General features: G+C 42.8%; 2 protein-coding genes across 7 annotated transcripts; both read right to left on the bottom strand.

The window, feature by feature from the left end:
- Positions 1–131: 131 nt before the first annotated feature.
- Positions 132–16,363, bottom strand: TMEM50B (transmembrane protein 50B). 3 transcript variants are annotated; one of them, XM_075033797.1, is made up of 8 exons: positions 16,268–16,363; positions 9,058–9,233; positions 7,755–7,867; positions 6,639–6,706; positions 5,482–5,574; positions 5,218–5,275; positions 2,747–2,840; positions 132–2,645 (listed from the first exon to the last, which is right to left on the bottom strand). In XM_075033797.1, exons 2-7 carry the CDS (start codon positions 9,154–9,156, stop codon positions 2,795–2,797), a joined length of 477 nt encoding a protein of 158 aa, XP_074889898.1. In that variant the 5' UTR covers positions 9,157–9,233; positions 16,268–16,363; the 3' UTR covers positions 132–2,645; positions 2,747–2,794. The 3 variants fall into 3 exon arrangements, with proteins under 3 accessions (XP_074889898.1, XP_074889897.1, XP_074889896.1); XM_075033796.1 differs by adding an exon at positions 9,395–9,468 and having other exon boundaries at positions 132–2,840; positions 16,268–16,290; XM_075033795.1 differs by having other exon boundaries at positions 132–2,840.
- A 4,878-nt stretch (positions 16,364–21,241) lies between these two features.
- Positions 21,242–24,712, bottom strand: DNAJC28 (DnaJ heat shock protein family (Hsp40) member C28). Of its 4 annotated transcripts, XM_075033790.1 has the most exons (3): positions 24,632–24,646; positions 23,910–24,025; positions 21,242–22,634 (listed from the first exon to the last, which is right to left on the bottom strand). In XM_075033790.1, the coding sequence occupies exon 3, from the start codon at positions 22,579–22,581 to the stop codon at positions 21,463–21,465; it is 1,119 nt and encodes a 372-aa protein (XP_074889891.1). In that variant the 5' UTR covers positions 22,582–22,634; positions 23,910–24,025; positions 24,632–24,646; the 3' UTR covers positions 21,242–21,462. The 4 variants fall into 4 exon arrangements, with proteins under 4 accessions (XP_074889891.1, XP_074889894.1, XP_074889893.1 ...); XM_075033793.1 differs by lacking the exon at positions 23,910–24,025 and having other exon boundaries at positions 24,632–24,712; XM_075033792.1 differs by lacking the exons at positions 23,910–24,025; positions 24,632–24,646 and adding an exon at positions 24,477–24,620.
- Positions 24,713–25,985: the final 1,273 nt, after the last annotated feature.

Here is a 25,985-nt window from a genome sequence, read left to right as displayed (position 1 = left end):
GACTTTTTTCCTGGGTTTGATACAAGTTGTTTAAAAAAAAAAAAGAAATATGCTTGTTTATTTGCAGATGACTTGTTCAAGTTACTTAGGTCTGTTAACGACCCTGGTCACTGACAGAGCTGTGGGTTATCTGAGGTAATGCTTTTCCACCCCTTCCAGGAATACACCAGACTAGCATGAAAAAATCAGTAACATTTTTTTCCAAAAGCTTCATGAGGTTGTTTCCTCGTAAACTAATCTCATCACTTGTGATTAGGCAACATGCCAAGACAACATAGTTATCTATCTGAAGAGTTACTTAGTCATACTTCAAGTCTGGTAAGAATTTTCAAGTCAGCCACAAGCTGCATAATACCTGCTTTTAAGTTCATCCATGTTCTTTTTATGTACTGTGCTGTAAACAAATGAACCACTACAGGCTCACAAAAGGAACAACCTAAATTCATGACAGAGGACATAAAGAAGGCAGCAGTTAAAAACATACTCTGTGAATAGTCAGCAATACAACTTCCTGAATAAGCTCTACACTAGACTTCTGTTAGGGATAGTTGTTACTAAATATTTTTAGTTACACAAATAGGCCAAAGTTAAAAACCTTTTGTTAGGAGTAACTCAAGGGTTGTCTTTGCAACTACCAACTGTAGCAGGCCAAGGCATTACCTGAAATGAGCCATCCTTGTCCACCTTGGCCTGCACTGGAACTACCTGTGGTGTAAAAGTGGACCTCAGGCTACCCTGAATGAAGGCTGCATGGTTCTTTTACCACACCTGTTATCAGCTTAGGCTACTGGAAGAGACACATGCTCAGAGCTGTCTCTTTTCTCCTCTTACTAGCTGTGTAGAGAGCATGACTGTTCCAGTTCTCTAAAACCAGAAGGGACAGTCAAGAAGTACTTGCAAGAAAGCAAACTTCTAGTAGAAAATGCAGGGAACCTCAGAAAGAGCTCTTGCCCTGCTCTTAAGAAAACTCTTTTAGCCAGGAACTTAGATTAAAGCACTCTTAAAGAGTTCTTCCAGAGTCAAACACTTAGCTTGTGCTGTTCAACTGTGAGGTGCAAGATACTGTAAATGGGATTAGTTACAGGCCACACTTGTTTCTCACTTAGTAAAAAAGCCAACAAACATTCCAAAGCTCCTAAGCAAGAAGCCACCACACCTGAAAACACAAGCCTTGGTTAAAGGTCAGTACTACTTGAGCTGTTGAGTACTACTGTACAATTAATTACCTTGTGAAGTTCACTATTTTGAGAATGTAAGATAAAGTTTATTGCAGTTTTTCTGAAGTTACAACCAAACAGACAACTTATGTACAAAGCTATGATTAACACCAGTGAATATATCGTAACTCACTGCAGGATGGTGAAATCGGGATGAAGTTAGTCTAGCCAGTAGCACAATTTCAGCTGCAGTATTTGCTTCATATTCTGTCCACTGGAGAGATTCCCACAAGGGAGCAATTAGATGACTAACAGTATACAGTAACCATGCACAGAAGTTACATTCTGCAGTTTAATACCATTTGGTCAGCAATCTTTATACAGAGAAAGTTATAAAAGCTTGTAGACACAACGTAGATTTAAACGCTTTAAAAACCACATAGAACTCATAAGATAAGGAAGTCACCAACAGCAAAATGAATATAGCAGATCAGTCCAAAGCTGTACAACATCATTGTTCTCCCCTTCTGTATACTCCAGCTAGAAGAAACAGGATCTCAATAATAGAAGTATTCAATAAAGTGCCCATGAAATTTAGGAGATAAATACATTTTAACTGGGGCAAATGGCAGTCCTAAAACAGGCAATTATTCCAAGGTAAGATTGTGAGTAATAAATACATCTGCTATATCCCCACTTGAAATGCTTGCCTTTTAAATAGAAAAGATAATAGGTAACAGGGTAGCTGTTCATTTATCAGCAAAAAGCTTCCCCTGAAGAAAATTATGCTAGCCTAATTTTAGAGATGTTAGACTGACTCTCATTTACTCTTTATATTCCTTAAGTATAACTGGCATTGGTTTGTCTATTTTTTTGAAATTCTAATATCAGTAAATGCATTAAATACTATTTGGTATCTATTACACTGAACAATATGAAATTAATTCTAAGGACTGCAGTGCTACCAAATGTCATTTGTGCTATAGCAATCAGAAGTCAGGAACAGTTCAATTTGCCATGCAGAACCTGCTTAATATAGGGCCTTGTTTAAAAATTCATAACCTTTTACAAAAAACCAGCTACTTTATATTTTTCTGAACAGTTATATAAAATTCTTAAAATTAGCTCTTATCTCAGCATACAATAGAATTTACCCTCATTAAATACAGTCTTGGCTGGGTCACTTCCATGCACTGACGACTACTCCAGGTTACACGGCAGCCCTTGCTGTCAGCCCTTGCAATACTGGCTCTAGCTCACCTATGTGTAAAAGTAATAACCCCTTTTACAGGGTATGGGCTTTATCCTGCTTTTTCACTAATAGTTCCACTGAAGCCTCTGACACATGTAAAGGTTTGGAAGATCAAGTCTTAGGAGTTGACAGAAACCAATGTATTTGAAGAAATAAGCCTGAAGATTTCAGAAAGAAAGCCCGACGTTCCCTTTTTAAGATATATACAGTCATATGTACATATTCACAAATCTGTCCTGTGAAAAGAAGGAGCTTATTACAGAAACTGTAATTTGTCTCAGTTCATACAATTTAGAAAGCAAAACAAGAACAAGTAAATGTAAATATATCTACATACATAGTACGACATAGCAACTATGGAATAGACAATGCTATATGTGATCTCTCATCCCCACAACTCTTCTGTTCTTCCGAACTTGTAGATCAGAGTACTAAAGGAAAAAAAAAAAAAACAAAAAAACAGACCATACATAAGGTGGAAAAGGTAATTTTAATAGCATCCTTATAATCTTATCCTATCTACACTGCAAATCAACATCCCTCCAGTAACCTTAACTTTTATTCAAGTCACTATCTGGTTTTTGTACTTACATTTCATTTACTATGCATTGCTAAAACTATGAGATCCAGCTGATGCAACTGCTCAAATGAAAAAATAGCCAGTCTCACAGTAAAAGCAGGAAGGAAAAAATTCTGGTATTTAAGAGATTCTAGGACCGATCCATAGAGTTACAGAGCAGCAAGTCTCATCCTGGCATCTGGCAATCAGCTGAATGTAATGCATCATGTCCTAGCTAGAATCTAAGCAATTAAATTTTTATGAGCAAATCAGAAAGAATATTGATCCTGTGGTGGATAAGTGAGATCCAAATTAAAATTTGATTTCCAAAATTCCTTTTATAACTTTGGATGCAATTACATATTGTCATGAATCAAAAACAAAAATGTTGAGGGAACAAAACCAAGCATGATTTCCTTATTGTTCCTTATATTTTAAATTATTTTTTTCTTATAGCCAACAAACAGGTGGTAAAGAAGGGCACAGTCATACTAAATCGTAAGAGAATGAAGAGGGAGGGAAATGAGGAATGCTCACACCAAGAACAACAGTAACAAGCAATGATAAGTAAAACAAGCTAGACAACTGGGCAATTAACCAGAGAAAAGAACCGCTAATAGAGCATGTTAAACTAAGTAAAAAAACTGGTGGAGTAACAACCAGGGCTGAAGCACAAGTCCTGAAGGAGACACAAGGTTCAGGGAATACAGACATTATGCAACAACACTGATGGAAGAGAACCTGATTCAATCAAAACAAAAGTTTTGGATAAGGACATTAAGAAGGGCATCGCTGATTGACCCAGGTCTGGTCTGAGGAAAGGAGTCTATGGCAATGGATGGACTTATCAAACGTTACTGCCTAAAGTGTGTGGTGGGATAAAAAACAAAGACTTTTTTTTTTTTTAAATAAAAAGGTTGTTCATACCTAGAAAACAAATTTTAGAAGACAAAAGAAAACAAATAAACCTGAAATATATCTACATACAGAATACAATAGAAACTGTGGAAAGACACTTTCAGAAACAAAAAGCTTCAGAAGTAAGTTCATCAAACTACTGAAATGAGAATAAAGATTTCAGGCATAGTGAAACTATTCTCAAAAGTCTGCCTTCATCAGTATCCCATTTCAACCATGTGCAAGACTACAGAGAGATTTAGGAACTGCTATTTTCTGCAAGAACGTAACTGATTTTCTGAACAGGGAAGCGCAGTGGAGCCAGTCGATCTAGCTCACTGCAAAGCATTTGATAAGGTACTGGAAGGAAAATTGTTACCACAGTAATTTAAGTGAGTAAGAACTTGCAAAAGAGGAGGTTATGTAAACTTTTTCAGTGACTGATCTCATAAATTACACTATTTAATGCTTTCATTGTCTTTTATTAATAAAATTCATGGATTGCACAATGCATTATACATATAAAAAGAATTATTACAGATACAGATAGTTTCAAACTGTCATACTTCATGATATTAAGCGAAATAAAAGAAATTGATTTAAGTGCAATCTTACAAAACATACCATCATGCTCTTAGGAAAAAAAAATATCACTCTCAACTGAAAGCTCATCCAGTAGAAACAAATCTAGGTGTATCAGTTATCAGATAATCAATCCATTGATATGAAACAGTCAGGAAAAGGGCAATAGGATCTCCCACCTAGTGCTGTTAGGATATATGCCAAGGTATTTGTAGTTCAGAGATGAAAGCATTATTGCCATTATCCAAAGACACTGACAATATCTCACCCAGAATACTGTCTATATTCTTAGTCATCCACATTCTAGAGCTGTAAATTCAGTGAAACCAGAAAGAGCTGGACTAACAGGAACATGAGGGGAACAAAGAGCCTCTTATGGGCTAAGAAGGGGCAAATAAAACATTGTTTCTAAGCACTGGAGCAAAGGGAGTAGAAAAAAGTAGCAGAGTAAAAAAGAGTTTTTAAGAAATCGTTTGATCAGTTTATGCATTGAATAATATCACAATTCTCTGTACAATGTCAGTTTACTCAGTGACCCAAGAGGTCCCTTTGGCTTACATGCCACCCTCCTCAAGTAAAGGTCAGGGTGGGTAACAAATTGAAATACAGGGGGTCCTGCATTGACAGCAGCAAACTCCATATTGTGGAAGGTCCAAGCCTGGAGTCAGCCTCCAGCTTTCAGAACTTATTTTCCAGGAGTATCAATGTGCATGGAAGCAGGCAAGCCAGATACCCCTTGGGAAGGAGGGAAATTTGCCCAGATAACTTACCTGAAAAATATCAATGCATTTTGGAAAAACACTGCTAATCCAGGGTAAACATTAGTGTCTGCAAAGTAAATAGCAAAGGAAATATTAAGTTCTTTTGCATTGGAAGGTGTATTTAAAACACTATCCATAGTGTCATTCTGTGATTACAAAAGTAGATAGTATGGCTCTGACAAGAACAGACCACACATTTCCATTCTTCTAGATTTTCTGCCTTCTGGCTGACAGCAAAAGTACTTTTCTGTATGTGAAAATAGACAAACTTACTCTGTGTAACATATGCTCCAAAGAGAATCCACATTGAAGCAATAAGTGAACCAAACATCAACATAAAGCCAATGAAGAGCCAGACACGAGCACCTGCAGGAAATATTAAAACCTCTAAGAACCATGTAGACTATTATCCATAGTGACAGATGATCCAAGCTACTACTGTTATGACACAATATGTTATCTTGCTGAAGGCACAAAGGGAAAGTGTTAAACCTTGTATCAAGGACAAGATAAACCAAAATTTGCCTTCTCCAGTAAAGCACAGTGTCTGGATTCCCATTATTTTAGTGAACAGACACAACGACCAGAAATTTCCCCTCACTTGTAGGGAACGCCTATAACATCATTTAACACAACTTGGAGTGGACTAATGATGAGGTACTTTGCCAAAGCTATGGTGTTTCTGAGGTAAAGATGGCATTCCAATAGGGTATGTAAAACAAACGCTTGCTGTGTTTACTTCAGAAAGATATTTTCACATGGGCAACATCTACCATAACCAGATATTACCTGCTGAAAAAGGAAGATGATGCCATTGAAAATAATCAACTTGCTCACTCATAGGAAAGGAAAATACTTCTACATAAAGATTCTCTCAAGCTGATTTATGAATGACACACAAAAAAGTGTCATACACTAGTTCAAAAATCAGTAAACCCTAGTGGATTTCCAGTGAGGCATTCTACAGGTCACATAAAAACAGATGCTGGGATCCACATGGGAAATAGTAAGGGAATTATGAATGAAAGCAGAGAGGGGACAGCAGGTCCACAGACACCACACAGTAGGTGACATACAGAGGAAACCGAATGTTTGTGATACATTCTAAAATAAGACATTCTTAAGTAGTGTCTGCTCCACAGCCTACCACAAGGCAAAAATTTATTTCTCCCAGCAGCTATACAGGATTTGCAGAGGAAAGTTTAGGTATTCAAGATATACAGAAGTCAAATTTTTCCAAGTTCACCTTTTTAGCAGAGACAGTACTTATCTTCAAGTGTTAATTTTGTAAAGAAATTAACTTCACAGTAGTTCTCTCTTACTCCTTGACTTCTGATTTTTTGTTTAACCACCACTTAGAAAAAAAAAAACAAACCCAACACCTAAATAATCAGTCTTTCAACTGAACATGATTTTTAGAGTTAATTTACCTGTTCTTCCTAAACATCCATCACTGTAGCTGTCCCCTCTCACCTGTGCATTTGATACAGCATTTATCCTAGGAAGAAAAAAGTGTATATGCTTCAGATTATTAGAAAATCAATTTAAAGTTTTAAGTAAAAAGCTAGCTTTTTTTAAGATGCAACAAGTTCTGGGAAAATTACTTGGCATTCTGTATAGTCACATATTATTACATGTCCCTTAATGGAAGGATTCCAACTGGATTTCAAGCAAACCTCGTATTTTTTCCTAAGTTTTAAATTTTTATATTAACGGATCTGTAAGATGAAAGAATTGCCCTTTTTAGTGATTGAAATATTCCTGGTCACTTTCTGTCTGTTTAGGTTTTTAAAATATCTAAAGCCACTTCACAGGAATAATAACAGCCAGTAACACAGTGCTCTCATGATTATGATACAAGTTGCTTTCCTTCACAATGAATGCCGTAAGTATTCAAGTGAGAGATACCCTGTAAGGAGGGACAATACATTTTCTTAAAAACGAGTTACACTGCTGAGGAAAAAACCAGAAACTTCCAGATACCAAGTGATAAGAAGGTCTTACATATCCAAATGAATCCTTTTTTCTCACCAATATTGTATGATTCAATAAAAGCTATTATTACTCCTTCAAGCTTGCCACATTTGCATCTTTATAACAATAGCTATAATACTACTACCTCTCCCACTTGAGGAAGTTTTGGGCCACAGACAGCTGTAAAAATGCAGGGGAAAATGCAGTCAAATGTTTTATAATTGAGGTAAGCAACTGGGCAGCATTAAATGAATTTTGATCTAGGAATCTAAACACTTATTATAGAAAGCCACTTGCATAAACCAAGGTCTGCTTTCTTACGTTCAGCCAAAGTGCACAGGAAAAGCAATTTACCCTAAACAGGACAATGAATAAACAGACTACAATCAGAAACAAAGGCCACAGGTAAAAGAAAAAAGGCCTTTACATTGCCATGCAAAAAGTTACAAGATTACTCATACGTAATTTATAACCAAGTGATTCAAAGATTTATCATATACCATATTGTCTAGTAAAAACTGTGTTTAACAGCTCATGTTTATTTTATAAGAACTCCCTTTATATACACTTACATGAAAAAAGCTAGTGTTGAAAACACCCCACAGGTATGGAACGCATGGTTCATTTGTTCTGGCTTAGGGTAAACTACTGCAGCATCTATCATTATCCACCAACCTGTGAAAAACTAGAAATGAAATAGGCCAGTATTAGGAGGCTGGAAGGGTACAGAGACAGGCAGACAAAACATGGCAAATATTCATGCATACCATTGGTTTGATTGTCTTTTAACACACAAACTATTCTAGAAAATTATTAGCTTTAAGTTGGACTCTAAATCTGTCTGATATGCAAGTTCTGCACAAACCTTAATGTTGATGTTTTCAGAGGAGTATTTGGGAATTGGTCACATTTTCTATTCAAATTAAATACCAGCGTATGGTTAAATTCCCTGTACAGCTTTAAGAACAGGAATCCAGATTCTAAACACAAGATACAAACTATGTATAACATAGGTGTTCTAACATATCTAATTATGAAAACAATCCACTAGGAATTTCAATCTTTTTCAAAGAAGAGATAGCAGAAATGGTACATCATTATCAGACAAAATGCAAAGTTATGCGACTCATAAAAAAGCTGTCTAACAATTACACTTAAAAAAATTTTAAAGAAATCTACTGGACTGACGTGCAGTTGTCGTGGTTTAACCCCAGCCAGCAACTAAACACCACGCAGCCGCTCACTCACTCCCCCCCATTCAGTGGGATGGGGGAGAAAATTGGGAAAAAGAAGTAAAACTCGTGGGTTGAGATAAAAATGGTTTAATAGAACAGAAAAGAAGAAACTAATAATGATATTGATAACACTAATAAAATGCCAACAGTAGTAAAAAAAAGGATTGGAATGTACAAATGATGCGCAGGGCAATTGCTCACCACCCGCTGACCGACACCCAGCCAGTCCCTGAGCGGTGATTCCCCGCTCCCACTCCCCAGTTCCTATACTAGATGTGACGTCCCATGGTATGGAATACACCGTTGGCCAGTTTGGGTCATGCGCCCTGGCCCTGTCCTGTGCCAACTTCTTGTGCCCCTCCAGCTTTCTCACTGGCTGGGCATGAGAAGCTGAAAAATCCTTGACTTTAGACTAAACACTACTTAGCAACAACTGACAACATCAGTGTTATCAACATTCTTCACATACTGAACTCAAAACATAGCACTGCACCAGCTACAAGGAAGACAGTTAACTCTACCCCAGCTGAAATCAGGACAGCAGTTAAGAGTGAAACTTCACAAATTTGACACAAAAGTGTAACTGTCGTACTTCCAAATTTCTCAAGAGAGTTACGATTCACATCCTCTCAAAACTTACCAATACACCCGCAACTATTGAAGCGATGGCATTTCTTCTTTCACTCCAGTCAATACACTCACATTCTGGCCACCGGAAGTTGTCTAGGAATCCTGCCATCTTCTCAAAGATTAGATTGCCCTTCTTATTTGGTACTTATACATTAATTTTTCCATTAACAACTGTGTCCTAAATACCTGAAACACAGTCAAAGATGCATTTTATACAAAGTAGCAAAATCTTGAGACATTTGACAACTCTGATGAGCAATTTTTATAATATGGGGTTTTTTACAGAATTAAGTACTCCAGATACTCTATGGATTCTATACTGAGCTGTATTTAAAAAAACAACCTACCTTTCAAACAGAATTGCAAAATAATATCATCATACAACCCAAAACCCTCATGTATTATATATAAATCATCTTATCTGAAACAGAAAAGAAATTAAATAGAATATACTATTTGTTCAAACGTATGAAACACAAAAATAAAAGCAAGCAAAAAACAGGAGAAAAAAAGCAAATATTTCAATCTAACTTTCATCTTCAAACCACAATGTTCTCCCTCGCATTAGCAGTTAAAAAATAAAGTACGATACATACAACAGGGCTTCATACACAGACCAGAACTTGGTCTTTGAGTCAGGCCAAGGAATCTTGCATAAGATACCCATATTTCCAGTCTCCAAATAAGCTGGATAATATAGTGCCCTTCTAATATAGGGGAAAAGGGATCAACTCAATGAATCAACTAATACCAAGGGTAAAGAATGTCCCACTTCACAGAGAGAGGATAACACAGAACTTTACATACAGGAAGAGGAAAGCAAAGTTAATTAGTGTTACAAAGCAACTACTGAAAAAACACAGTTCTCAATTTGGTGAGACAGTAGCTATAAAAGATTCTGACAATCTATTCTCACACTAAAAAGATTAGCATATATAGTTTAAGTGTCAGAAGTTAGAATATTTACCAGTTTTCTGTTTAGCAGTGACTCACAACCACTCTTAATGCCATTCTATTTTGTTTTAGTATTGTCAGCTTCTCTATTTTCCCAACCTGCTATAAATAGTTTCCAGATACTAGTTAAAGGCTAACAACAGACAAATGTCTGTTATGATTATGTTACAAGACAGACTGATGTAGAACATTTTTCTGCTTAATAATGGTAATTAGAAGTCTATGCTAAGAAATGAAATAAAAATAAATAGAGTTTGCCTGCACTACAAACACAGGCCACGTCCAACGAATAAGACAAAAAGTTTGTTCTCCTGAGTCTAGTTCCAGAAATCCATCCATAGTTATGATGCTAACTTAAAGCATTAAAATCAATCACTCAATTCCAAAATTATTTTACTTTTGTACAGTATCTGGACTACACCATATAGTTATTTTCCTAGATTACACTTTTACCTAGCAATTTTCAGATCCCTATTCTTTCTACATTTTTCACACAAAATTGCTGCACTGTGCTATTAGATTTACGACTGCTCCTACAGCCCTTCCTTCTTTTCCACCCTTAAAATGGCTCCACCTCTACTTCATTTGTTCCTCTTCAAACCACGAATGTGTCTCTTCCTCACCCAGCAGTAAACCCTCCCCTCCCAGCTCCTTGCCCACCCACACTGGAACACAGCTCATGGTTCCCATTGCTTTTGCCACTACAGACTGCACTGTTCTCACCCTGCATGCAGCTGGCCACAGACAGGAGTAAATAGACAAACATGCTGTGCTACTTCTCCCCACTGAACCAAATCTACCAGTTATTACCTTGCCTGTAAATACACTTTCAGTCATTTTCAGAATGATTGAAGCTGTATTTCTTCAAAGCTGTATTTTCCTCTGTAATTTTTTTCCTACAATGGACCACTTAAATAGTATTAATGTATCTAAATAAAACCACCTCCTTCAAACATAAAGTTCTACCGCAATTCAGAAAGCAGATCAAGAAAAGCCACTGGAAAAAATTATTTCAGATATGTCAACAACAACAACAGAAATTATTTTTCACCCTCTACTTGGATGCCATCCAGAGGTACCTCAACAGGCTGGAGAAATGTGCTGCCAGGAACCTCATGAAGTTCAGCAAGGGGAAGCGCCCAGTCGTGCACCTAGAACAACCCCATGCACCAGTATGTGCTGGGGGCCACCCCGCTGGAAAGCAGCTTGGCAGAAAAGGACCTGGGGGTCCTGGTGGACACCAAGTTGAACATGAGCCAGTGATGTGCCCTTGCTGCAAAGAGGGTGAATGGTACCCTGGGCTGCGTTAGGAGGAATGTTGCCAGCAGGTCGAGGGAGGTGATCCCTCCCCTCTACTCAGTGCTGGTGAGGCCACACCTGGAGTGCTGTGTCCAGTTCTGGGCTCCTCAGTACAAGAGAGACATGGACACACTGCAGAGAGCCCAGTGAAGGGCCACGAAGATGGTGAAGGGACTGGAGCATCTGTCCTGTGAGGAAAGGCTGGGAGAGCTGGGACTGTTCAGCCTGGAGAAGAGAAGGCTCAGGGGGATCTCATCCATGTATATAAATACCCAAAGGGAGGGTGCAAAGAGGACGCAGCCAGGCTCTTTTCAGTGGTGCCCAGTGACAGGACCAGAGGCAATGGGCACGCACTGAAACACAGGAGGTTCTCTCCGAACATCAGGAAACACTTTTTCACTGTGACGGTGACCGAGCACTGGCACAGGCTGCCCAGGGAGGTTGTCGGAGTCTCCATCCTTGGAGATAATTCAAATGCCTGTGTCTGGACGCAGTGCTGGGCAACTGGCTCTGGGGGGCCCTGCTTGAGCAAGGGGGTTGGAGCAGATGCCCTCCAGAGGTGCCTTCCAACCTCAACCCTTCTGTGATACTTAAGAAATAGCCTGTTAAATTCTTGGATGACTTAATGAAAGAAATCTTATTACTTCTACAAAAATTGTTCTAGTTCAAAAGGCTGAAACAAAATGAAAAAATTCATTCCCTTCTATGATTTAAAGGGGATATATAGTTTGTTTTGTCAGCTAATATAATTAAGCCAACTTCCAATCCAAAAACTGACTAGCATTTATCCCAGCAAAACCCTTTCAATTTTGCAAAGTCAGTAATGATAAACGTTACGGATACCATACATTGCACAAAACCCTGTCTTAACTATTAAGCATTTTTTAAACATCAGGTGACAAACCACAGCCATTTGGCTCCCTTCAGAAATCTGAGACAAAACCTCTCTCAATACTTAATTGTATTGGATGTCAAATGGAGTTTTCACAACTGCATTAGTGACAAATGAGTGAAGCTAGGGAGACTAGAAAAAGTTGCTTTTTTTTAATATCTTCTAAGATACATGGCAACCGTCCACAAAAGCATATTATTTTATCAGAAATTGTATTTTTGGTGCTTGATACTGGCTCACAAACCTGCACTCTGCTTTAACCTTATCTTTGTGCTCAGGAGAGAAGCACCCTATATAATGTAAATAGGTGAAATAAACACTACTTGCTGGAGGTCTTTCTACAGCAGACTAGTAACTGACAACACAATTCTGTTTCACTGGAATAAGATGACAAACATGGAGAAACAAGGTGCAGAGAATTTGCAATAGAACACAGACAAGAACTCTAGAATTATTTCTACACGTGTCTAATGCCAGAAACCAGCTTTGATTTCACAAAGAAAGCTTAGTGCTAGAGCAGGCATGTGAGAATACGATCGGCAGTAAAAGGAATCAGAGGTGCTAATGCAGCTGCCCTTTTTCTAAGATGATCTAAACATTAACTGATGCCATTCAGAATTCTGCAAAGGAGTCTTTCATAGAGATATTTCAAGAGAGCTCCACTTAACAGTAAAAATAATTAAACATTTCTCTCACTACTGACATAGCTCCATATGGGTACAGGCTTCAGAGATACACAACTGAAAAGCGGTGATGCACCATTTCTTCCAGCATTACTGAATGTGCCTACGTTCTGTCACCAATGTGTGGATATTCCTCTCTTTGTGAGAGGACAATGCCATTTCTGATCAAAAGCACATCTGACGGAGGGCACCCACATGTGGAGGGCATGACAAATAAGGGCTGTGGGGTTTCCATAAAAAAGGACGGCAGGAAGCAGACTGCAGGATGCCAGAACAATTCATCCAGCCTGAAGTCCAACCAACCACTTTCCCTGCTCTCATTTAAAAGGTAAGCATAGTGCCGATCAGATCTCCTAGAAGGATGGACTGTACAGAGCCAACCCAAACGCAACAGGTTGGCCACCCTCTCACAAGCTGTTAAATAAACACCCAGCTATTATACAATACTGGTTTTAATATGCTAGAGAGAAGGGACACACTGATACGCTGGAGGAAAGGGATGCCATCCAGAGGAACCTTGACAAGCTTGAGGAATGGGCCTGTGCAAACCTCATGAAGTCAACAAGGCCAAGTGCAAGGTCCTGCACACAGGCTGGGACAATCCTCAATATTAATACAGACTTGGGGATGAATGGAATGAGAGCAGCTCTGTTGAAAAAAAGGATGGGAGCCGGCAATGCGCACTTGCAGTCCAGAAAGCCAATTGTATCCTGGGCTGCATAACAAGAAGCAGGTTGAGGGAGGCAATTCTCCTGCTCTGCTCTCGTGAGACCCCACCTGGAGTATTGCGCCCGGCTCTGGGGGTCCCCAGCACAAGCAGACATGGACCTGTTAGAGTGGTCCAGAGGAGGGCCACAAAAACGGCTGTCTCCCATTTGGGATGGCTGGAACGCCTCTCCTGCAAAGACAGGTGAGAGACAGTTGGGGTTGTTCATCCTGGAGAACAGAACGCTCCAGGAAGACCTTACTACAGCCTTTCAATATATAAAAGGAGCTTATACGAACGATGGAGAGAGACTTTTTACCGTGGCCTGTAGTGACAGGACAAGGGGCAATGGTTTTAAACTGAAAGAGGGTAGATTTAGATTAGATGTAAGGAAGAATTTCTTCACTGTGAGGGTGATGAGGCACTGGAACAGGTTGCCCAGAGAAGTTGTGGATGCCCCCTCCCTGGAAGTGTTCAAGGCCAGGCTGGACGAGGCTTTGAGCAACCTGGTCTAGTGGAAGGTGTCCCTGCCCATGGCAGGGGCTTGGACAAGATGATCTTTGAAGGTCCCTTCCAACCCAAACCATTCTATGATTCTGTAATAATGTTCCATATGTATGTAGTTCTCAACCGCCCTAGCAAAAAATGAAGAAAATAATAAGCTATATTTCAACTGTGAAAGACCAGTGACATTGTGAAGTTGAGACTCCATCAAGACCACAAGAGCTAGGCTGCAGTTTATCCTCATATGAGTTAATACGGACACATACATAGGTTTTAGCCCAATTATATCCTTCTACACGGACAGAAAACTCTGACAAAGACAGATGCTTTCAGCTGGACTTTCTTACCTGAATAAAAGTACAAAACTCACTCTCTTGGTTTTAACTTTTATATCCACATACTTCACAGCGAGGAAACAGGAAAAACCCCTTGCGTTAGCTGTCCTTCAATGCCCTTCCTACAATCCGTCTCCTCCCCTTTTCCAAGGGCAGACGGGTTCTCCCACTGTTCTCTGGAAACATTTCTCACTCATGTCCAATAAACAGAAACACAAGAACACCTAGAAGGACAAACTAGTGACTGAAGACAGTTACACTCACTGTTAAAATAATACTTGGTAGACACCAGCACTCCAGTTAAAACAACTGGTATGTTATTCAGACAAATGAAGTGAAATGAAAACACAAGAATTGGAATTTTCATCTGAAAATCAGTTTCCTTCTCTTAAAATGAATTGATTTCACTTGAATAAAATATTAAAAGCAGTTGCAAGAAAATACAAAAAGTCTGCAAAAAGAAAACTGTGTTAAGCTGTGCAAGGGCCCTGGAATACTGTCAGGTTAGTGAAGAATGGAACCTCCTATTTCCAAAGAAGAAAGTAAAAGATAGAGAGCAGGAGGAGAATAAATTTAAAGTGAAGAAGAAAACCCTGTTTTCCTCAAAGAAGACAGCATCCTCCACAAGCAACCAATCAGAATATGCTTTAAGCCACATACTTTTCTCACATGCGTATCCTATGAAAAGATATTTTGGCATGACCACTGTAAGGAGCTTATGGGAACATTTCTGTTAAGTCCACTGTAACTTTTTTAAAGGGGGACCTTTAGACCACTCACTCATTTCAGTAATTACATGCAGTTTCACTTTCAGTTTCCCATACACCATAGCACTATGCTAGAAGGAGGAAACAAAGGAACTTTTAATTGAACTCTTAAATGAATGTAGCAAAATTATTAAACAGGTAATCGCCTTACACAAGTCTGTGCAATGCTCAGACCTAGAGCAACGTGACTGCTGTCTCCAGCAAGTATTCTTTAAGAGGGCTATTAAAGTTTGAAGACTGGAGAGAGGCAGAAAAAAGATCAATTCTGCAATTATCCACAGGCCTATTTTTGCTCATAAGAGTATCCTATGTGCATCAATATTTATTTAATGGGCTCAAGCCATGACGGGGCAATACGAGGCAGAACCCCAAAGCTGCAATCAAAGTCCTGGCAGTAATTGTTACGCCGAGGGCAGCACTATGTAGAAGAAATAAGTCACTTTTTTTGAAATTTCATCTACGGACCTCAAACTTTATGCTAAAGCACCACCGCTCCCTTTCCCAGATGCCGACGATGGCGACCGGAGGAAGACCTGACCGTGGCCCTGCAGCGGCAAGGGGGGAACGGGGAGGGGACGGGACGGGACGGGACGGGCCCTGCTGCCCCCCCACCCGCCCCGACGACCCCGGCCCCCGGGGACAGGCCCGTGACCTCCCGCGGCCGCGCTACGACAAAAGGTCACGGGCCCCGGCGTGGGAGGCAGGGAAACGCGGCCGGACGCCGCCCGCCCCCGGCCAGCACCGAGGGGCGCGCGGGAGCCCCGGGTACCGGGCCGGGACCGGCGGGGCCGCCCCGGGCTCCCAGCGCAGGCGGAGGGAAGAGGCGCTGCTCCCCGCGGCAGAGGGGGCGACGGAGGGTCCCTGGCGGCGGGGCGGGGCGGGCGGCTCCGCGCACCGGGGCGCGCGACGGCCGCTGGCCGGGGGGGGGGGGGGAGCAAGGGGGCGCGCGCGCTTGCGGCCGGACACGATGTCCCGCGCTACCCGCCCGCCGCCCCCGACTCGGTCGCGCACGCGGCCCCCACCCCACCCCGCCGCCCCTCGGCGCCAGCGGGGCGTCAGGAAAACAACGGCCGCACGTACCCCCGTCCTGGGCGAGACTCTTCCGCCTGCGGGGAGCGGGGGTGGGGGGGGTGGGGCAGAGAGACCCACGAGCGACGCGGCCGCCCGCCAATCGGAAGCTAGCGCCGCACGTCACCGGAGGCTGGGTGAGGACGGGGCGCCACGATTGGCCGGCGGGGCGGCCCACGCCAGCGACAGGAGCGACCGGCGGCAGGAGGTTGCCGGCGCAAGCCCCGCCCCTTTTCTTCCTGGGCGGGGGAGGCCGCTGCCGGCGGGGGCCCGGCTCGCCCCGCCCCCCCCGCCGGGGGAGCGCCCCCTTCCCCCCCCCCCTTTCCCCCCGGCCGGCGGGGCTGGCGCCGCGAGAGACGCCTGCCGTCAGCTCCCAGCGCGCGCGTGACGCATGCCGCCGCGCGGCTGTGCCGCGAGCCCAGCACAAGGCGCGACCCTCCGCGGCCGCCGAGCCGCCCCCTGTGGCGGCGGAGGTGCCTCGCCACAGGACGCCGTCCCCCCGCAGCCCTACGCCTGGCTGGGTGAAGCCAGAGGGAGCCCATAAGGCATTCCGCGTTCCTCTTCCAGCTGTCCAGGAAGGAGCACCTGCGCTGCTTCACCCCGTTTCCCAGCCGGCTTCAGCGTGCCCCAAGCAGCACTTGCACCGCCCGCCCGCCGCACTCGTCAGCAGCCTGCCGACGGTCGCCTTCTTCCTCCTCGCGTCCCCCCTTTCCCGGCCGCGGTGAGCGAGCAGGGGCCGGGGCCGAGCCAACGGCGAGCCCTGCCCGGCACGACTCGCCCCGGGACCTCTCCCTAGAGAGCTGAGAGGGTTTCTACACGTTGCGGTTGGACAACGGACGTGAATGGGTGGCTGCTTGCAACGTGCTGTTGAACCTGCCCAAAACGTACCAACCGACCCCGAATTTTTGACTCTCAATGAATTCCCTTCATGCTTCCCACACACAGGATTCAGTTCTCTTTCTCTGGCTTTCTGGCCTGTTTCTTGCCAAAGCATTGGGAAGAAAGCCATACCAGCACCACAGGTACCTTAAGGAAGAACCATCGTCTTCTAAAACACAGACTGATGCCCATTATAAAAGATTTGATAGCAAGATTTTCGAGAGAACACTGCAGCTGAATTAATTTAAGTACTGAAGTTAGGGAAGTGATTAGTCTTGAAAATTTGCACTCTGGCACAGAATCAATCTGAAAAGCAAGAAGTAGAAATTTAAGAGTGGAACAGCATAAACAAGAAAACAGGAAGGCATTTCAAGGATATTGCTCAAGAACAATGACGAGCAATATGGGGCACTAAGCAAGAAAAGGAGCACTGTGAGAAAGGCCTATAAAGATGCAACCTAATGGCAACAGAACATTCAGTTTCCTGTTAAAAGACAGTTAAGATGTAGTCCCACGAAATCCCACTCAAAGTTAGAAGTTGTACTCAAAGCCCTCTACTCTCACCTCCCCTCCTTTTTTTCTGTCAGTTATAGGTGCTCACAGTGTTCCACCAGGTCCGGAGCTAAGCCACAGTCTTCTTTTGAAGAAACTCTTCCCTTCTCACTTTACCTGGCCCAGAGAAGAGGCTATCCACTGCAGAGAGGACCAATATCAACAGTTGTTTCTTACTCCTGATGCTCAGAACCATACCACAAAGAAAGAGTTCGTAACGAAACTCTTGCCTTGCTGTTCACTGGAAAGGATCATAGCCCTTTTTTTTTTGTACTTCACATGTGCCTACTCTCCAGCCTCCACCCCTGTTAATACATGTGCCACCATCTTCTCACCCTCATCTGGAAGCATCACATGCTGTTTACTTTCCCCCTAACTGCCTCTCTCCTTTCCAGGCCCTTCCTATCACCCCCCCCACCCCACCCCCCATGCACACACATATTTCTGTTTTCTTAACAGCTGGGGAAACGCAAACTGTGTGGTTGCCACATCCAGGGAAACACAACTGGTAGGGAAATAACTTCTAAGGGAGACACCACACATCCCCTTCTCCCGCACAGTGGCAGTTTCTCCCACTAAGAATAAAGATTTACCACTGGTCTTTGTCTCTTAGAGCATGCCCTGCTTCTCATGACTTTTATTCCTTCTCATCAGAACCTTCACTGTAACTCCATGTGCATCTTGAGAGCTGTTACTACTCTGAAACAGAAAGATACTCAGCAGGCCTCAACATTTACAGCATATACAGACACTCTTCAGTTTATAGGACAGCCTGAGACGTTACTTCAGATAGCCTACAGCTGTATGTCTTTTCCTTTTACTGGAAAGCACCAACACGTATGATTGCATAGCTTGCTAACAGTGCTTGAAAGAGCCATCAGATTGTTGGGCAAGAAACAAGCTCCTCACCCTGAGAAAAACTGATACCTTAATTAATATATCCTAATAATAAATATAAATAATATTTTGTCTTTGTATTAATATGTCATCTAGATAAGCCTTTCAAGCCCCAAGACGTATGGTAATTAGACCAACACATAGGGAGTTCTGGGAATAAGCAACATGTATTTGTATCTGGAATCAGCAATCGTCCTTCTGAGGTCAGTAATAAGATAACAGAAAATTCAAATTAACAGTCTAGTGTCAGATAGAAAAATTACTTCTGAGGGCCATTCTCTCCTGGGTTTTTCTAATTGGTATGCAGTACCTGGTATTACTTATTCTAGAAGTACTGAATAAATACTACTCTTAGGATTTTGTGAGCTCAGAGCAACAAAAAAATAGACCAGCCCTGCAAAAATATACTCCTCCACACACCTGGGGAAAATAAAAATTTAAATTATTTTTTTCATCATCATTGGTGTAGATGTTGAAGAAGTGGATTTTTGCGCCGGGCAATTTTTCATGACAACAGCGTAAGGCTGATTTAAAGTGCCAAGAGTCAGGTCACATCTACTCCATTTAAAACCAAGTAGTTTTAAAAGGAACATAAAAATCACTCAGTATGCTGACTCATCCATTATGGCAATTTAAATATTTACAGTGCTGATACTTATCTTCAGTGTGAGCCAAAGTGGATTCCATCAAAGCTGGATTTATTGCAGTCTGGTTTCTATTTACTCTTGTGCAATGAATTCGATTTGCAATTAGCTCTTTCTAAATCTGTCACTGGATTAGTTTAAACAGCAATTCAGATCCAATTCCTGTAGATCATAATGAGAATCAAAATTTGATCTTTGTAAGAGTACTACGTCAAAGGACTTCCATAAAAGTATGTTTCATTTACAGTTTTCATTAGAAGCAAGAATGTATAGGTAAGTTATTGAAATAAACAGACATTCATACACACAGCTACTAAAATGAGTGAGGAGCTTAAGAGGGCAAAGCTTTCTGGTACCACCTGGTCTAACACCAGGATCTCAATGAATCATATCCATATGACAAAGGAAAGGACAGCAATCTGAACCCTTACTGAGACCCCAGAAACGGAGGACTGCCATGTAACCTGATTTTTCTTTCTGAGCATTTAGATTCAAGCTACTTATATGGCAGATCAAGACCACACACACATTTTGTTCCCGCTTTACCACTATATGGGACTTAACTCCTGTATCTGTAAGACACCCATTATTTCTTACCATCTCTGCAGACCTGGAGAGCCACTGAAGAGTACTTTAATTACTGACTGGCCCAACTGATCCACGCACCGCTAGTGTATCCCTGCTGCCTAACTGAATCTCAGCAGACAGGAACTAATAGCCACGATCTAATCCTTTCTGCCAACACCAGGGCACGGCACAGCGCAAGCATCCTAGTAGCATGACCTAGAGGCAACAGATCAGTCTGCACATAACGCCATTCTTTTTACTTTTGCCACCTTAATTCCTATCAAAAAGTATATTACAGGAAGCTGAGATTAGCCCTATTTTCTTAAACATGACAAACATCTTGTCATTGTTACTTATTTGCTGTAACGCAAGGGCTCGAAAGACCTATAGTGTTTACCAATAAATAAATTATATTCAATTATATTACTAGATTATATAATACCCTCTGACAAATGATACTTCAATTAATCCATTCCCAACAAATACAAGTAATATTCTGCCTGCATGTTAAGACCAAAAGGAGCACATGCAGCGTTACCTGCCCAAAAGCAAACGCATTAACCCAGACTCTGCTGGTGCTGGGGCATCTGCCAAAGGATGGCTGTGATCATCATCTAGCTTTCATTCCTGAAACTCTGAGAGTGGAAATTCCCCCTCCGTGGCATAACAGAGCCTGCGGGACACCTCCCTAGACTGGCAGGGCACAGCAGAACTCCTGCATGGGTGGAGACAGTGACAGTCTGAGTCACAGAGGCATGAGTGAGGAAGGGGCCCACACAGATACCAATATATCCTGTGACGCCTTTTCAAAGGCAAAGTCCTCCAGGAAAATCAGATTCTGTGGGGAGCTGAGAGGTTACTAAAGATAAATAAATCTTTGGCATCACGGAGATTCTCCCACCCTCCAAGCCATTGCCCAGAAACTTTAATAGTATGGCAATATTTCACAGTGCATTCTTTGATGCCAATATTCTAAAATATTTAAATGGTGCAATTACTTTTGAAAAATCAATATTCCCTTCTCCTCTCGCCTCCAAAATGCCCTGCGACTAGGGTACAGTTTTGGCCAGTCTTCCTTATTTGCTCGGATGCTTTCAGAGACCTCCTTCTGTGTTAAAAGCCAGATCCAAAAACGGACTTCTGCAGAATGTACAGTCCAAGCCCAGACATCCAGAACCCTCCCTTCATTGCCATTTAATTTAACCTTGAAGAGATGAATGTACTTTTTAAAAAACACATGAAACCTGTCAACAATTTATGAGCTGTAAGCATTTAAATAACAAAGGATAAAGGTCGAACAAACAGGGCACAACAAGACTTTTACTTCCACTTTGTTGTTAATGTGCTTTTGTTATGCCTGTTTTACCTTTTGAAGAGATAACAGACTGTAAAAGTGATTATGCTAAAGTGAAATGTCAATTTTGATTTAAGCAGAAGTAAAATGAGCTGCAAGAGGATAACTGAATTTATTTATTCCTTAACAATATTAACAAATACATCAATTAAGCACCTGCAAATGCACATCAGACAACCGAATTCTTTTTAACTGGTGTAAGAGTGGACAGCTGGATTTTACATTTTCAGTGTACCTGAAATTTCTCTAGTGCTACAAGTTTAATTAATAAAGTGCATTCAAAATCTTGATGAGACAGATGAATTAGTATTAGCTTATTTCAGTGTAAGGTTTAACCACTTAAATAGAGAAGACTTCCACCCAAAGCTTTTAACATTTTCTTCTTCATTTTCCTTTGTGTCTGAATTAGAAGCATCTCTGTTTTCCATCAAAGCTTCATAAGTCTTTTGTGCTCGAACAATTTCTTTGTCTGCACTGAAGTGCACCATTTGTCTGCTCAGAATAGGAACAACTAAATTGAAGTTGTCAATTCTTTTGTTTAATTTCCTGATATCTTCTATAAATTGCTCACAAATATGATTCCATTGCTTTTGCCTATATGGTGTCATTGGCCCTCCAAGCTTACTTCTAGATGCCACTATATTCTTCCTTAACCGCTCAATAGTTTCCCGTATTTCTTTCTGCATCAGGATCCACTCTGGCTGGTATCCATTGTCTATCAGAATCCTGTTCAAGTTATGAGTCATAGGGTCAATATGTGGACAGTCTGAAAATTTCTGCAAAGGTTTTCCTTTGCCACTGAGGTTGTCAAAGTCTCCTTTTGCCATCGATTCCTGGATGAGGTCCTCAACCAACCGCTCAACTGCCTGAGTTATTTTCACCTTTTTGCTCTGCCTCACATCTTTGGCTTTCATTAGGTCAGTCGCAGCATACTGGCTTTCAAGTCTTTGCTTCCGGTACTCCAACACTTGCTCGGTAGCACGGTCTACTCGAAATTGCATGTATTGCTTTTCTCTTTGGCTTGGTGTTCCAAAACCAACGCCTTCAAAACTCAAGTAGTGTCTATGCTGTGGTGCTTTTGATTTGAACTGATCTTCCTCCTCTTCATTATTCTCGTTTGATTTCTTTTTGGTCGCCACATCACTGAGCAAAACTCTGTATGCTTCTTCTACTTTCATAAATGCTTCGGAATCAGCTGTGGCAGAACCGCTGTCTGGATGGTATTTTTTGGCAAGACTTCGATATGAGTTTCTGATATCATCAAGGGAACATCCTTCCTCAAGCTCAAGAATTTTATAAGAGTCCTTGATGTTCCTTTTAGGTTTGTAACCCGACAACATTCTGTTGCCACAAATGTAGGGAAACGGTTTCAGGTTTCTTGGAATCATTGCTTGACGTACCATGAAATGATGCCCTATGTTGTTAGTCAGCATGACACAAAGCCACTTTGTACTTCTTCAGATGCAGCTACATTATAAACAATGACCTATAAACACATTTTCATAAATATTGTGTTAAATATGCTTTTTAAAAGAAGTCACATAAGTCTTATCTTTAACTTGTTGTATTATTTAAAGAAATCCCTGCAAGATTTCAGAACAGTATGCAATGTTCTTTTCTTTTACAGACAAATATCGAAATCTGCATTTCTTATTAATTACTATTGAAGTAGTAGTGTTACTATGTAAATGAAAATCAATTCACAATATAGCTTTCTCCTGGTACAGCAACAGTACCATCCGTTTGTTTTGCAGTTCAGAATTCCCCAAAGGCCAAAGGTTTATTGCCTTTCTGCAAGCTCAGTGCAATGTAAACTGGAAATATGCTTTATGTTGAGTGGTAACTCTCCTGAAACAACTCTCTCCCTTTTCTTCTACACACCCACATTCAGCCATCAACTGAATTTTCTATTCACATACATCAGTGCCTCAAGATCTACTACCTGGTACATTCTCAAAGGATTTCATTACAGTACCCTTTTGGTATTTCACAGCAACTGACGTAGCATTCAGACTATAGATTCATTTAGATTAACTCTTGTTTCCCAGCAGGGCTCCCACATTCTAGTGACCAATCTCCTTTGTTTGTGCCAGGTAAGGTTATAAAACTGGAACTCAGAACAGATCAATACCAGACAGTGTCTCATTCTGTCAGGAATACCAGTGCTTCTGAATTATTCTGGGAAACAGCAAAAGGAACACCTTTAGCAAATGGCAACATAAGTAAGTCTTCACGTAAAATCAAAAGTTGAAAACTATCATATGAGCTGCACACACAAATGAAAATCCTAAGACAAAGGCTGCGTACATGGTGCTAAAGAGTCTCCTTTCACAGATTCATCAGTGACTGCAGCATATCCTTTGCTGACTTCCTTTCCAAACAAAAAAACTAGGTTAAATCAAGGTTAAGGAATAAATAGTGTTTATATGTTCTGCATGTAACACGCTGCCCTTCTGCACTAACCCATCTGAAAAGAGAAGGGGGAAGGAGATGTACTTGGGATTGGATGAACGACTGGATCAACCCTGAATGTTTTTAGTTTATTTTGATCCAGGTAACTTACTAAGTCATCAGCTTGCGGTTATTATAATGGACCTTATTAACATGGTGGGTTTTTTCCCATTTATGATATACATCATGATTTCTTTCCTTCCAGGTGGCTGGCAAAGATAGTAATTTACTTATGTACGGCCATAAAAACCCCATATAACTACTATTTAAATGGAAAGATCAATGAATACACTTTTGAAATTCAACATACCGATCAGAAGCAGGCTTTCTTGTAACTCTGCAGACTTGAATTGAATACACTGGTGCTTAAAAAACCGTATCAAACTGTACGTATGGCACTCACCCCACGGGACCGAAGGGCGCCGGCTGGGGGGTGGGGTGGGGTGTAATTTTTATTTCCCAGCGGTTTGAATTCAGCTCTCCCCGGCGGGGCGAGGTAAGGGGGGGGGACGGGACGGGACAAGACCGAGCCCCCGCCGCCTCCGCCGTGGCCGAGGAGGGCGGCGGCACCGACGGGGGCGCTCCGCCCCCCTCCCCCGCTGGGCCCGGCGCGGGAGACAGCGGAGACAGCCTTCCCCGCCCGCCCCGCGGCCGTCAGGGCCCCACCGCCTGCTCCCCAACTGCCGCGGGCGGCGGGGACGAGGACTAGGACGGGAAGGGGCGAGCGCCCCGAGGCGGTGTGCCGCAGGAGGGCTGAGGAAAGCGGCCACCGGCACCCTTCCCCTCCCCTCCCCGTTACGTAGGGCGGGGGAGGCTCCCCGCAGCGCGACACGCACGTTTTCGCCCGGAGCCCCGCTGCCCAGCGCCCCCGCCTCACCTGCTCCCCGCCGCCGCCCGCCCGTCCCCCTCCCGCACAGCGACGCAGGCCCGAGCGCGGGCCCAGGGGGCAGCGCGCCAGCAGTGGAGGAGGAGGAGGAGGAGGAGGAGGAGGAGGAGGAGGAGGAGGAGGGGGGGGGGGGCGGCTGCTTTTACCCTTCGCTCAAGGACGGGCGTCCCTCCTGACGTTAGGACGGGGCGCCCGACAGTGAGCGCATGTGTGAGCGGGGAGGCCGGCCGCCCCGCCCCGCCCGCCAGCGGAGGGAGCCCGAGGCCCGCCGCAGCCGCGCGCCTCCGCCCGCCGCCCGTGCTGGGGGCACGTGACTGGGCGGCGCGTGGACCGGGCCGCGAGAGCCGGCAGGTGGCAGTGGCGGGCCGGCAGGCTTGCGCATGCGCAATGGGGGGGAAGGGGGGGGAAGGGGGGGGAGGGAAGGGGGGGCGGTGGCTTGGGGGTGTCCGTCATGGCGGCGGGCTTGATGCTCGGGCGGCCCGTGAGGAGGGTGTATGGGAGGCGCAGCTTTTCTTATTCTTTTTTCATGTGTACACTTATACATGTAGAGCTTAACTGCTTTTTAGCCTTTGTTCTCCTGAGCGCATTCCACCTTAGCAGGTGGCAAGTTCCTCTGCCTCTTCGTGGGCTTGTGAAACAGCTTCCCCTGCAGCGCTTACCCTGACAAAGGCCTGGTCTTTCACAGCCTTGTCGTCCTTGCCCATAACACTGCTTTCAAAATGCGGTGAGTGTCTCTGAGCAGCAGCGCTAGCGGCAGGGTAAGCTGGCATTGGTTGGGCTCACCCAAAAAGGCTGTGCCAGTCCTGTAGTGACCCAGAGCGCCCGGCCTCTGCTGCGTTGCTTGGTGGGTTCTCCTACAGCCTCTGCGCGTGGCATCGGCTAGCTGTCAGGGAATGGCAGCTTCAGCTAAAGAAACCCCAAGCCAAGAAACAGTTGTCATCCTCAGCCTGGAAAGGAGGACCCAGGTGGGTGAACTAAAGGCCCAACGGATGGAAGACAGATAATTTGTTTCCTCTCTGAACACCAGCATCTGTTATTAAAAAAAACCAACCAACCAACCCCTTGTGTTTTTTGTTAGTGGTAGTTGATGGGGTATGGTTGAGCATGCTGCGTATCCAGCCAGTGAAAAGGTGGCATTGACGTCTGAAAGGAAGCAACAACCACATAGAGAAATTTGCTTTGTTTTACAGCCTCCGCTATCGTACTCTGACGGCTCATCCTGCTACAGCTTTGCCAGTATGCTATCTTGGTGAATAAACAACACTAAAATACATTGTTTCAGAGAGACTTTCTCTTCTATTCATTAGGCAATGGTTTTCTATATTCTTTTCATTTCAAATTTGCTTTCTGTAAAAGTCAGATTTTGATATTGGAAGTTTCTGAGTCTATTGTCTTTCTCTGTGCATATTCACTTCATCACCTAAGAAAACAATTTGGTCAAATAATTGCAATACAAATTGACCCGCTGGAATGAATGCAAGTTTAAATTATCTTCTTCTG

Source organism: Buteo buteo, chromosome 8 (genome assembly GCF_964188355.1).
Source record: "Buteo buteo chromosome 8, bButBut1.hap1.1, whole genome shotgun sequence".
In the NCBI taxonomy this organism is placed as follows: Eukaryota; Metazoa; Chordata; class Aves; order Accipitriformes; family Accipitridae; genus Buteo; species Buteo buteo.
The sequence above is the reverse complement of the archived record's forward strand: the minus strand, read 5'-3'. Positions and strand labels throughout refer to the sequence as shown.

Excerpts from the sequence above, each read along its gene's own strand:
- TMEM50B (XM_075033795.1), bottom strand. The coding sequence starts at position 9,156 with ATGGCAGGATTCCTAGACAACTTCCGGTGGCCAGAATGTGAGTGTATT. Across the intron at positions 7,868-9,057 it reads CAATAGTTGCGGGTGTATTG|TTTTTCACAGGTTGGTGGAT; the intron begins GTAAGTTTTGAG and ends TTTCATTTCTAG. Across the intron at positions 6,707-7,754 it reads TCAACACTAGCTTTTTTCAT|GATAAATGCTGTATCAAATG; the intron begins GTAAGTGTATAT and ends TTTTCTTCCTAG.
- DNAJC28 (XM_075033793.1), bottom strand. The coding sequence starts at position 22,581 with ATGCTGACTAACAACATAGGGCATCATTTCATGGTACGTCAAGCAATG.